This window comes from Nestor notabilis, unplaced genomic scaffold, assembly GCF_000696875.1.
Source record: "Nestor notabilis isolate BGI_N333 unplaced genomic scaffold, ASM69687v1 scaffold30759, whole genome shotgun sequence".
In the NCBI taxonomy this organism is placed as follows: domain Eukaryota; kingdom Metazoa; phylum Chordata; class Aves; order Psittaciformes; family Psittacidae; genus Nestor; species Nestor notabilis.
Window position 1 is genome coordinate 5,529 of NW_009943737.1, and position 12,819 is coordinate 18,347.

The 12,819-nt window shown below is 38.5% G+C and overlaps 1 protein-coding gene across 1 annotated transcript; it reads left to right on the forward strand.

The window, feature by feature from the left end:
• The first annotated feature begins 3,056 nt into the window (after positions 1-3,056).
• On the forward strand, positions 3,057-12,190 carry LOC104401175 (carbonic anhydrase 2). The gene is made up of 6 exons (XM_010022074.1): positions 3,057-3,072; positions 5,283-5,401; positions 6,829-6,921; positions 7,676-7,738; positions 8,785-8,940; positions 11,332-12,190. Exons 3-6 carry the CDS (start codon positions 6,916-6,918, stop codon positions 11,449-11,451), a joined length of 345 nt encoding a protein of 114 aa, XP_010020376.1. The 5' UTR covers positions 3,057-3,072; positions 5,283-5,401; positions 6,829-6,915; the 3' UTR covers positions 11,452-12,190.
• The last annotated feature ends 629 nt before the right edge of the window (positions 12,191-12,819 follow it).

Below are 12,819 nucleotides of genomic sequence, written 5' to 3' on the forward strand. Positions count from 1 at the left end.
TCTTCCCTTATAGCAGCCTTTGGTTTTGGTGGTTTTTTTTTTGTTTGTTTGTTTGTTTGGTTTTTTTTTAATTTAGCACGCAACTTCTGAGCAAAAATTTGACATAGATTGTGCATTTAATAATCATGGCAACTTCCTTCCCTTCTTCCAAATTCCTCCTCTGCAGGAGCTTTTACTGCAAACCTAGGAGAAACTAGTCAGCTGTTATCAGCTTGGGCCACTTGGAAAAGTTTATTTTTAAGACGTAATGCAGCTGTGTGCCAGATGTCACCATGGCTGCTCTTCCCAGCTGATATATTTGTTGATTTACTTATAGGCTCGAGGGACTGCTGTGTATGTAGAGGCAATGCTCATACCTTAATTTTGTTCATCCCTCAACAGATCTCAATGTAGTATAAGCATTATGTCCGATACAGTTTTTAGTACTATAAGCGGTCACTGAGATTACTATTATAGCTATTACCATCAGAAATTAAATCAATTCTTACTTTTAAGAGAATTTTAATGCTTCCAACTCAGTTCTTAGAAAGTCATTGTCAGCTCATGCAGTTTGAAATCATGAGGATTGAAGGCTGACTGGGGATTCAGTGCAGCACTTTGTGAGTCTTAGAGAATCTCCATTAAAGAGACTACATGAGAAATAAACTCCACTGGTCCCAGGAGTGGGAGGAAACTTAAGAATCTAAATGACTTTGTATCCTTAAGCAGGCCAGAATGTCTGGCTGCTACCCAGTCTGGATGAAACAGTTCAGCTAAGGTGAATCAGAACCACTGACCTGCTGCAGCTACACATGACTGCAGACCTGCTGCATTTTGGCAGGTGTTTCATTCTGGTCTGTGTCTCTGGAACATCCTTATTGCCTTATCAGGCTAGCAAAGCCAGAGTAGGGTTTTTCTTTATGAGATAGCAGTTATGTAGGTTTTTTCTTGATGAAACCCATTACAGATGTTTTCTGCAATTACGATCCCTACAGCCAGATGCTTGTGTGCTGTCTTGCTCTCTTGCTTGTCATGATACAGCGTCCTAGGAGGAATGTCTGAAAGAGATAACATAAAGAAGGAAACATCTCACAAAATGTGACGGTCTGTACTCCATGTTTCACAGAAGTGGCAGCTCACCCTAACTGAACTCTTCAGTCTGTCAGATGGAGAAGCCCATCCTTGCATGAGAACACAAGGCTAATCCCTGAGCATCCTCCTAAGAGCCTTTTTTGTGCAGTTAATAGTGCACGGTGCTCAAGATTTATGTTTTTGTCTCCGCAAGGCCTTTTATCTATCACACAGATGTCTGTATATGCACAAAAGCTTACAAAACATTAACAGTAAGGTATATACTATGTGTATATTTCACACATGCCTGCAAGGTCATATACATGTGCACATCTGCTGTAGGCTGATGCAAAAGCATGGCTTTCTAAAGAATGGGAAATGTCAAAGCAGTGTATGTATAAGAGGGCTGTCCTCAGAGATACGTGCTTGAAATGTCCTGCTGCTAGGTTTTTATGTCAAAGACTCTCAGTTAGAACTAACTTTTCTAAGTTTGGATCTCTGGACATTTGTTTGAGCCTGTTATTTCAGCTACTTAAAAGGAGCTTTGCTGTCACTGATTTCCATTTGAAGAACACTTTCTCATTCTGCATTTTCTGGGAGTAACAGACTTTAGAGTAGTATTTTTCTTAGTACATTAATTTGTATGATTGGAAAGAATTCACTCTAACTCATGAAACAATCTTGTAGTTCAACCATTTTGATTATTTTGTTGATGGATTTATTGCTTTGATGAGATTTATCTCCTGCTCTGTATAGAGAGAACATCCCATAGGAGGTAGCTAAATAACACTAATATCACAGTATTCCTGCAAAAATTCACAGACGTGGCTGCTGCCATTTCCTGAAGAAAGATACAAGGTGATCCACAGTATTTTTTACAAAGCTGTTCTGTTCTACATGGGAAGGGATAACTACCCAGTGACTTGCCTTTGACTAGAATAGTGAAGTTGTGTGGCCTCAGCAAATAGCTGTCCTAGATGCAGCAAAATCCGCTTTGATTCCTGCGTGTTTCCAAATATCCTAAGAAAGTGTAATGGAGACAAATCAAGTTCACCTTCTTTATCCAAGAAATCCCACAGACATGAATGGAACAGTTTGTGTGGTTATTTGACTTTCCAACTTAGTGCTGCTAATACTTAAGTTCACCTAATTTAGAAAATGTTATTAAATCATTTAATAACAGTGCAATATAATTATGGGATATTACTAGTATTAACTTCTCCAGGAAAAGGTAGAAGGTGGAAACCAGTTACCATTTCTTAACCTAAATTTATAGCTCCAAATTTGTCTCACTGTAACATTTAAAATAACTGTTACATAGAAAAAAGCATTGTATTTTCAAGCTGTCACCTCTTAGGCTGTTACACACCTGTGAGGACCAGGTTATGATGTAGGTTGAATCTGTAAGAAAAGAATGTGTTTTCCAGGTTGGCTTATGTTGTCTTATCCTGCATCTGAAGCTGTGCTATGTAGCAAAAGGGAACACAGCAACATGTGTATTTCCAGGATGGTTTTCACTAGTACCAATTTCAAAAGGAAAGGAGCTAATAATTAAATGCTCAAATATGGATCAGAATTTCCCATCCCTCAAAAAAAGGAGATGGAAAGGTTGGACTTCTATCATCAATGTGGCCTGAATTGATGTTCATGTCACATGGGACAAGGACAGGGAAGTTCCTGGTATGAATGTTGCTCCGATTCTTGAAGAACTTACACTTTGCAAAAGCTGGTAGCATTTGTTCATGGTTTAAAAGCTTGTTCTGGGGAAAACAAAAAAAAAAGAAGCTCTAACACTTCTACTTTGCCGTTTAAGTTAAATTTTAAATTTTACTTCTTTGGAAAGATTGAGAAATATTTAAAAAAAAATCTGCTTAATGTAAGCTAGAACAAGAAGGGCTGTTCTGTAATTAAGCCTGCTGAATTTGTATTCATTCACACTAATCTAATTATTACTTTCTTTGAATGCTCTGCTGTGAGTCAAAATAAGCTAGTGCTGGATCTGAGAACCACAGAATGAGAAAAGTAAGCAAAACCTGCAGAGATTTTTGTGTATCTTTTGAGTTTTATGAGACTATAGCAAACTTTGTGTAAAGAAATAACACTGCAAATGGATTTAAGAAGATTGCATGGTTCTGCTTTTCAGCATGCTTTCCATTGATTAATAATTGCAGATTAACCTGTGCTGCGCTAGTGCTTTCCGAGATTGAGGAATGGTGGAACATCAGTCTGTTTGTACATGAAACGAGCAGCAAGTCCATTAGCCAAAGGAACTAAAACTGAAACATTGCAACTCCATGGCACAATTTTTAAATGAAACATGATATTGTGTGGATTAAATTATTTTACATCTGTAAAGACATAGCAGCCAATTACTTCATTTTCAAAAGGAACTAATGTACATTCACAGTCACCATTCTGAAGAAAAGTATTCTGATTTGTAGTCCTGTGCTTGACAGTTATGCTTCTTGGCAACTAGCACATGCAGAAACATAAAACTAGAATAAGATATGTTCCTATTTAATTACTTTAAGTAGCCATTGTTCTTTGTATTACATAGCTTGGCAACAGGTAGGGCAAGTCTTGGTCTGTTGGCTGTTCAGTTTTGGCTATGGTATTGGAAATTGCAAAGATGGCAGTGGAGCATATATGAACATTTTTCAAATAGAAAGGCATGTTGGGAGCCTTCTAAATGTATTCACCAAAGGAGCCCCAGGCAAATGCTAAATTTCTCCACTGAACTCAAATTTTGCATGTGTAAGGCACACCAGTGGAAACTAATGTGTTTTATTACATATCTTGTATTTTCATGTGTTCCAGTTTTTTAGTCAAATCCTTCTCACTTCATTGCCAAGTATCCACAACTGTTGTTGTCCATGCTTGCATATAATCAGAATTATTCAAACCTGAACAGACAGTGACCTTTTCCTCTCTGCATTTGATGTATATTTTCACACTTGCACGTATTGTGGTAATGTCTAGATTAATTGCTGACTGAGAGGAAAACATCTTTACTTCACAGAACCATTTTGTTTGTGGCACACACAAAGCACACTGAACATGTAATATCTGATGTCAACACTCTTCTGTCACTTTATTGTATATATATATTCATGTATATTGAGAAGTTTATCTCAAAGATATGTAACACTTCAAATTACATTTTTAAATAATCTTTCTTTTTTAATATTAACATCTTAGAGATTTAATTTGAATTCGAGATGCTTAGAAAAAAAAATAGACTGAAACCTTGCTCTAATAACTTAGCTAAATAGCTCTATTTAATGGAACTATTTGTTATTGTTCTGTGCTTTATGCTGCACTGGAGGAGACACTGGCTGTGCCTTGAGCATTTTGCAGCAATAGGGCTTGATCCTGCATAGCATAATGGTGACTGGGCACAGTTTAAGTACAAGGTTAAAACTAACAGGCAGAATAAGGGAGCTCAGGGAAACTCCTGTGTAATTGAAAGTGTGGCTGGGCACTCCACTTAGAGCAGTGCCATAGCAGGAGTAAGGTCAGATAGTGGAGAGCATAAGTAAACACCTCATTCCTGTATTTTAAAAAATGTGCCTCTGCAGGCACTGCCATTTTTGCCACCATTTTTTAAACTCATTCTCAAGGAATAAAGGTTGGGGAGGGACAAGAGATTTGAACTCACATCTCTGAAATGCCTTGCAGTGTGCCTAGCACTTTACCTTGCAGCAATGCATGGCTAACAGGTGTTGAGGTTTAATTTGGAACCAAAAGCATTTTATTCAATCCAATCTGCCACAGGATTTGCAGGATTAAGACCTAAATAGATAAAGCATCTAAACTGAAGGGACAGGGACAGAGCACATTAGGAAGTGAAAGATGATTTGGTGTACTTCCACAGAACAACTCTATATTGGCCTCTAACAAAGGCTATTCTTTTTGTTGGCCTTTTTTTTTTTATTTCTTTGGTGACAGAAAAGTTACATTCTTAGCTCTCCCCTCGTCACCTGTAATATTAGCATGCCTGTTAAATTTCTGATGAGATGCTCACTGTAAGTTCACTTATGTATTGATACATTTATTATTGATTTTGGCATATTACAGCAGTGTACCATTGAAGATGATCTGGAGTAGCATGACAGCATGCAGAGCAATGAACTGTAGTTCACATGGAAGATTTGAGATGGACATTCCAGTTTGAAGTGAGACTTGATAACAATGGTTATGGGAGATGCTAATAAAAGCTCTTTGCTTTACAGTCCTCCAAGGAGGAGCGCTGGATAACGTCTACAGGCTGGCACAATTTCACATTCACTGGGGATCCTGTGAGGGCCAAGGGTCCGAGCACACCGTGGATGGTGTGAAGTATGATGCAGAGGTAGGACATGCTTTACCTTCTCCAGTCTTCTGTGTATAACAAATATTATGTTATCTGGTTAATATTCCACCACAGTAGCAACTTCTCTACCCATCTTCATAGGGTAAGAGACTGTGGAGGTTACCATAGAAGATTTTAGTACAATGCCATCCAAGACTTACTCCTTGCAAGAGCAGAGATTAGAATAAAATTAGAATTTTCTTAGCTACTTGTTGTCAAAGACTATAGAAGCAGAAAACCCCACATTAACTATCCCTGGTTTTCCCCTCCTTTCTCAGTGGCTCTTGAAAATCATGAAGAAATAGAATTTCAGCACCTATGTACACACACATTCCCTTTTCCTGTCTTCAATTTTTAACATCAGAGACATTTATATCAACAACAGAATAATTTGGGGAAAACCAATTAATCTTTTTGTAGCAAAGAAGCAAAGGGGAGCTGTGAAGAGGGCAGATAGCAAAGTGAGACCTTGCAGGCACTCTTTCTAATATCCTTGATACTCCAGATGTCCCTTGGACTGTTCAAGACTCTTTATTACAGCTGCACTACAGAAAAGGAGTGACTTTAGAGCCTTGCATCCCACTTTTTCTTGTCCCTTGTTTAGAAATCTACCTCTGGATGCTGTGACAGACTTTAACCCTTTCATAAATACACATTGACTGAACATACCTGTGATTTACGTTGAAAGATAAAAGAAATGGCCCCACAAATTCATTGTCTCTGATGCTTTTCATGAGATAGAAGCTTTTGTCTTATCTGAGAAACTTGCCACTGCCTCTGTTCACAGTACCATAATTACTCACTCAACTCAACTTCCAGATGTGGGGAAACAGCCAGATGAACTTAAATTAGAAACAACTTGGAAATTAAAAAGAAAGCAACGTCTTGGCTAGTGTGACCTGGAGCTTCATTTCATATTCTTTTCAAAGGCTTTTCAGAAAAGGACAGGACTGTTTTTTAAAAACTCCCTAATTGCAGGTCAGATCTGTAGTTACTGTGTTTTCTGTGGTTCTTTGACACTGACAATCGTGTATTTCAGTGATGGTTAGAACTCCAGCATATATAGCATTAAAATACTACATCAAAATTCTGCAGACTGCATGCAGGAAAAGCTCATGCTGAAGATAACAGGAGTTTCACTGGACTAAAATCAGAACGATACAACCACAGTTTGCATTTAAAACTCATCTGGGAATAAAAGTGAGAAGCAAAATAAAATGCATGACAGAAATCTCTTTTCATAAATGAAACTTGAAAGTAGATGAATGGTTCAAGAAAATCTTAACTGCACACAAAATTTTTAAATCTCAGCAGTAAAATGCCATCTGTTCTTAATGTTTAACAAATTACTTCCCTGCATCCTCATCTGTAAAATATTGTGGATGGAATATTATCTTCATAGTGCTCCTTTGTTTTCTTGTTCCTAGCTCCATATTGTTCACTGGAATGTAAAATATGGTAAATTTGCTGAAGCTGTGAAGCATCCTGATGGTCTGGCTGTGGTAGGCATCTTCATGAAGGTTAGTTAACCTTTTTCTTTTGTATTAATTGGATGAGTCCAGTATGTTTATTGTGTTGCAGAGGGATCTAAGAGCCTAAAATACAGAAAAATGCAGCATTATGCTACACTGCCTAAACCCATAGCAAATTGGGTGGTGCTTCAAATTCTTGGCTTCCTGTACATATAAAAATTGTATACCAGCCATGGAGTATGACTGCCATTCATCACTGTGACAGCCCTGTAACAGCATATTTGGCTTCATCACAACAGTGACACTGCCATAACTCTTATCAATGAAAAGTGGTACGCATAGCTGACAAAGTTATGTGTGTGTGAATGTGAATCTGCAGTAGGACCAGCCTAAATAACACCTATTTTCCTTTTCCTGTCACTGTTAAATGTCCAGAGCATTTTGTAGTAGTTGAATTATCTTCACAGCTGGTTGGAGAAGATGACTGTGCCCCAGCAGTTTGTATTCCATCCTGGCCTCATGGTTTTTCATTAGGAGGGTGACTTCTGTGAAAAAATAACAGCTGAAGTCCAAAAATAAATCCACACACTGTAAATGAAAATCACTTTTTCTGTCCAGTGTCCTTGGCTGACCCATTTGTGCTGACTGTCAGCTGGCATGATTTTATAGTCACTTTTGCTGTAGTACTCCTGTTATGTAATGAGATGGTGCTGGGAAGATGTTTCCTTGGGAACTGCAACAGGAAACTAAACGTATCTTGAGAGTGCATGGTTATTTTCTTCTCATATGATTTGTGTTACAGGTGGGAAATGCCAAGCCTGAAATACAGAAAGTTGTGGATGCTCTGAACTCCATTCAAACCAAGGTAATATTTGCTGTCTGTGTTGTTGACACCAATCACAACTATGCTGTGTTGTCTTCTTCAGAAAGTGGATTTTTTACTTCTTAGTCTGCTGCATGTATGAAAGTAAAACAAACCTTCCTTCCACCAGTACTGATGCTCCTGTAATCCTAAATGCAAAAGGGATTTGAATAAATTTGTGATAGAGGGCAGAGAGTACTAGAAACAGTGATAATTTTGTACCTCTGACTACATTTCTCTCATTTAACTGCATTTAAACCTATAGGGTAGGATTCATCTTACTAATCTAAACTACTCTAGCAGATGTCCTTTCTAGACAGTGACAGATGGAAAAGGCACTTCCCCTCATCTCTGCATATGTGGGATAAATTTCATTCCTACAAGAGGTCATGCTTCTCTTGGCTATTTCAACAGAGACTCCACATAAGAAGTTTGATCAGGATATATAACTCTTATGAAAAAAGCTTTTCTGTATTTTGAATATTGTGTGAAGTGTGTGTGTGATCTTAATGAGCTGGATAATGGGAAACTAAAAGTACTTACTGAGCAATTGGGTACCTTCATAGTGAGTAAAGTTCTGTGGAAATGAGAAATGTGGACAGGAAAGGAGGCTACGCTGTCATCTTTGTTATCAGGCTTCCTTTGAGGTAAATGGATATTGCCATTTACTTCAATGGACTCTCCAAACAAATCTCTCAGGTTCTGTTTCCAGTGCAGTCAGTGTTCCTGGCATCTGAAGTCTCATTGTTGCTTCAAACAGAATCAAATTATGTCTCTAGAAGTAAAGAAAGTAAATTCAGCATTTGACAAGAGAAACAATGTCTTGAAAGTCTTAAAAGAAATGTATTGCTGAAAGTCTTTAATCCCAAATGTATTGTGGGACACACTCAACACTTCATGCCAAACTCCATTTCTGCCTTTCTCCAAACATGGAGCTTCCCACAGGAAACTTCACTACTGCAAGCCCAGTATGTCTTGTGATCTCTCTCCTGACATTAGCCCATTTACTTTCTTTACTGTAGGGCAAGCAAGCTTACTTCACCCTGTAGGGAACGCAAGCTTCCTGCACAAACTTTGACCCCACTGGACTGCTTCCTGCATGCAGAGACTACTGGACATACCCTGGTTCACTGACCACTCCTCCACTGCTGGAGTGTGTGATATGGCACGTTCTGAAGGAGCCCATCACCGTTAGCCCTGAGCAGGTAGGTCTACAAAGGATGGTGCCAGTAGATACATACAGGCATCTTATTGATTGCCTTAGCCCAGCCCTCCGGGTGATCTTTGAAGTGGCAGTTTATGTTACTGCAGAGCTATACAGGGTATTAGCTAGCATCACATGTCAAAAATATATATCTGAAGTAGTTATCCCCTTCTGGCAGAACTCTGCTGCTATGTGTAGAAGTAGAGTTTGCTGTAAAATGTAAGGCTGTCCTCCATTTGGGCACAGTCCAGGAAAAATTTGCAGGGAGAGAGGGGGAAGAGGGAGTGGTTAAAAATTTAATCAGTGTTTCCAGATATTTTCAGATATTTAATCAGGATTTCCAGAAAATTTTCCAATTTTCCCAGATTTTCACCACATGAACTAGAGCTGTCATGTGGTAGAAATCTGGGAAAATTGTAGCATGCATGAAAGGATCATTTGCATATGCAGAGTTAGTCTAGCATATGTTAGTGAGCATCAGCAGGTTTGCTGTTCATGCAAACATCACCCATCTGGGTATACTTGCCCTGAAAATACCAAGCATTTACAAGCATGCATCTCACACCGTAGATCTATAGTTAGTTTGTTGATCTTCCAGCATTTCCAAGACACAGAGCTCATTTTACAAACTCTATTCAGCACAGAACAGAGTTAGGAAATCCCACGCAGAATTGTGACAATCGTAACAAAACTACATTGTTTGGAAGAGGCAAAACCTGCAGATTCCAGAAGTCTGAAAAAATCCTTTACTTTGTTGAGCAGCTTGAGGAGGATTAGAGTCTTCCTAGTAGGAAGGAACTCATGCAGATTAAATCACTCCTGGCCTTAGTGTTTTGCACCATCCATTAGTGAAACTACATAGAGGCAAGATTCCATCCTCAGTTCACATCTGTGAGCTTGGGAGATATAAATAGAACTTACAGCCTATAAATATAAACCAGCCATGAAGGGCGTTAGTTTACTCTTCAAGCTCTTAAATCCTTTTTATCAATGGCAGACATGCTAACAATATACTCATAATTTATTCAGCTGATGTTACAAAAGTGCAACTGAGCTGTTGTAGGACTTAAGGTAATAAAAACAGAATAAATGACAAAAACTATCAGAAATAATAATTATAGCAATGATTACAATTAAACTGCAAGGGAGCATTAAAGTTGACACTGTTTACTTGTTCTAAACTACTGGTATTGCTATTGATAATTCAAAGTTTGTAAATATGGTTTTATTACAGGGCAAGAGCACATTCACCAAAATAGGGTTGTTTTTCCTACTACACCTACTTTAACCACCTATGAATGGTAAAAGATACCACTCATTTCTCCCATACACACCCCTCCATATTACCATCGACATTTCAAAGATGGATTTGAGATCAAAGCAGTGTGTGTCGGCAGCAGCTTGCCTCTTCATTCCAAAACTGATCAAAACAAGAAACCATAAAGCAGAGTATTGACACTGGGTTTAAGTTGAATTGGTTTTTCGAAGATAGGCAAAAGCTGGATATTACAGCAGGGCATAGCGAGCCCCGTTATCATTTGCTGTAGTGACACAGCAGTTCCTGGCACAGGTTTAGCTCCAAACTTTGTTCTGGTTGGTCCTGAAGGTAAAGTCCTCTCCTGGGCTAATCACTGCTAGGGGCCTTCCTCCTTGAATGAAGGAAAGCCTGGCCTGCAGGAAAGCCAGACTTGTATGAAATCCTGTATAATACTTACGTATTTCTGTCAGCAGTTCCGGCTGTCTGTATGAGATCACATTTGAGGTGGGTTGTTATTTTGTCACAGTCTTTGTACTAGTTTTGGAGACGCCCACTAAGACAAAAAGGTACTTTTATTATATCAGACTGTGCAAACACCACTTGTGCTTTAGGAACAAACACTGAAACTTTACAGTATGCTCCCACTGATATGGATCAGTTTTTGCCTCTCACAGTATGTGAAAATCAAGATATGTTTAATGAATTTGGCTGCTTTAATTTGACCCAAGGGTAAAGTTGTGGGGTTTCCCCCCACAGTTGGATTAAAAAAATCCAATTTTCAAAAGACCTAAAACTGTTCAACTTGCAAAGTATTCTGAAAGGGTGTCAATTCAGACCTGGATCAAGGACAAACAACTTGTGCACAAAGTTCAGAAATTGTGTGCCTTCATCCTTGTCTTCTGTGTGTTCTTATTTGTTCTTGCAAGGGTATTTTGTGGGCAGGAGACCCTGTGTTAGGGGCAGGAAATGGAGTGGATGAAATACAGAGACACATGGGTGGTGACACCATCTCTAGACCACTAGTGCCGCTGAAACTTTGAGTTGGACCTCTGGCTTGGGCCCAAGGTGTACAATTCAGAAAGTCCTGCTCAAACAAGAGTATGCATTTGAGGATGTTTGTGCCTTTTTCCACAGATGTGTAAAATCCGTGGCCTTTGCTTCAATGCTGAGAATGAGCCTGTGTGCCATATGGTGGACAACTGGCGCCCATGTCAGCCTTTGAAGAGCAGGGAAGTCAGAGCTTCCTTCCAGTAACCTCAGCGCTGAGTGTGTTAGAAATGGCTGTGTTTGTGAGGAGCCCTTTTTGCTAAGCCCAAATCAAACCTTTGCCATGTGTGCTCTGGCAGCATCTTTTCTCCCAAATCCATTCTTTCTTTCGCTCTGCATCTGAAATGCCAGCTAATAAAATGTGAAAGGCTCTTGGCCAAATAGGAAAGGGTTCTTAAGGTGTGGGGTTGGGAAAGCATGGTGGGGGGTGGCTGTGTGTGTTTTGGTGACTATTGCTGCGACTGACACTTTGGTGTAACAACCAGTATGTTGGCTAGTTAGGGGAGGATATGGTGGTAGTAGCAAAATAAGCCATTTTAAGAAACCTCATCCTCTGGTGTGATAGTACACATAACTAACGATAACTTGAAGCTTTGTGAAAAGCACAGGAATACAGAATCTAGGTATAATTTAGGAAAAAAGTATTTTGAGAAAGTAAAGCAAAATAAATATTGAGAATTAGACTTACTAGATTTTAAGAAACTGACATGTAAATATTTTTTCAGACCATTTTACATTTTTACCCATGCTATCAACAACCTTGATTGTCTTAATGGTAGTGTTGGATTTTTTTAATTAAAAATGTCTTAAATTAAGTATTAAGTTTAAAAGTTGTTATTACCATAGAAGTAATACAAAATATCTTTTCACTGAAATAATATATGCTCTAATTTAAGGAGGCAAATAATATTGTATTTTAGATAACTTCTCTAATAAATCTATACTTATATTTTTGCTTCCATGTTGTTATTTTAATTTGGGAAAAGAGTCACTAATCTGCTTGCATCACTGCATATTAAACATAATTACTAAACATATCATATATTGGGAATGGGTTTCAATGACACTAAAGATGAATGCAAACCTATATGGATATGTTAGAAAATTTTCTGTAAGTAACTCTCTGATAGACAGCAAAAAGTCTCTCTTTCTGCTTTATAACAGCAGAAAGAGCTGTTAGTTTTGAGCAATCACTACAGATTATCATCAAAGTTGACTCCATAGTACAAGATCCCCTCACAAGTATTTCGAACAAAATTGTACTGAAGAATGGGCTTCTCCAGCCTGGTTGTTTAAACATTGTCCGTATGTAACAGCCCAAAAGCAAGGTGACTCATCTTTATTCAGAACATCTATTCAATCTGTTTGGTCCAACTAGACCAAATCTTTCAAGACTCTGTCCCCAGCGTTTGTTTTTCAGCCTCACAGTATCGTATCATGTGAATGATTTCAACAGAAGATGTTTGCGACATAAATACTGCTCAACAGAAAATAGCTTCCAATAACTTCCATTGCTGGATCCTTACTAGCTGATTTCTTGTGTTTTCATGAACACAGATGCAATAGATACCTAAA

Excerpts from the sequence above, each read along its gene's own strand:
- LOC104401175 (XM_010022074.1), top strand. Across the intron at positions 7,739-8,784 it reads TGAACTCCATTCAAACCAAG|GGAACGCAAGCTTCCTGCAC; the intron begins GTAATATTTGCT and ends TTCACCCTGTAG. Across the intron at positions 8,941-11,331 it reads TCACCGTTAGCCCTGAGCAG|ATGTGTAAAATCCGTGGCCT; the intron begins GTAGGTCTACAA and ends CTTTTTCCACAG.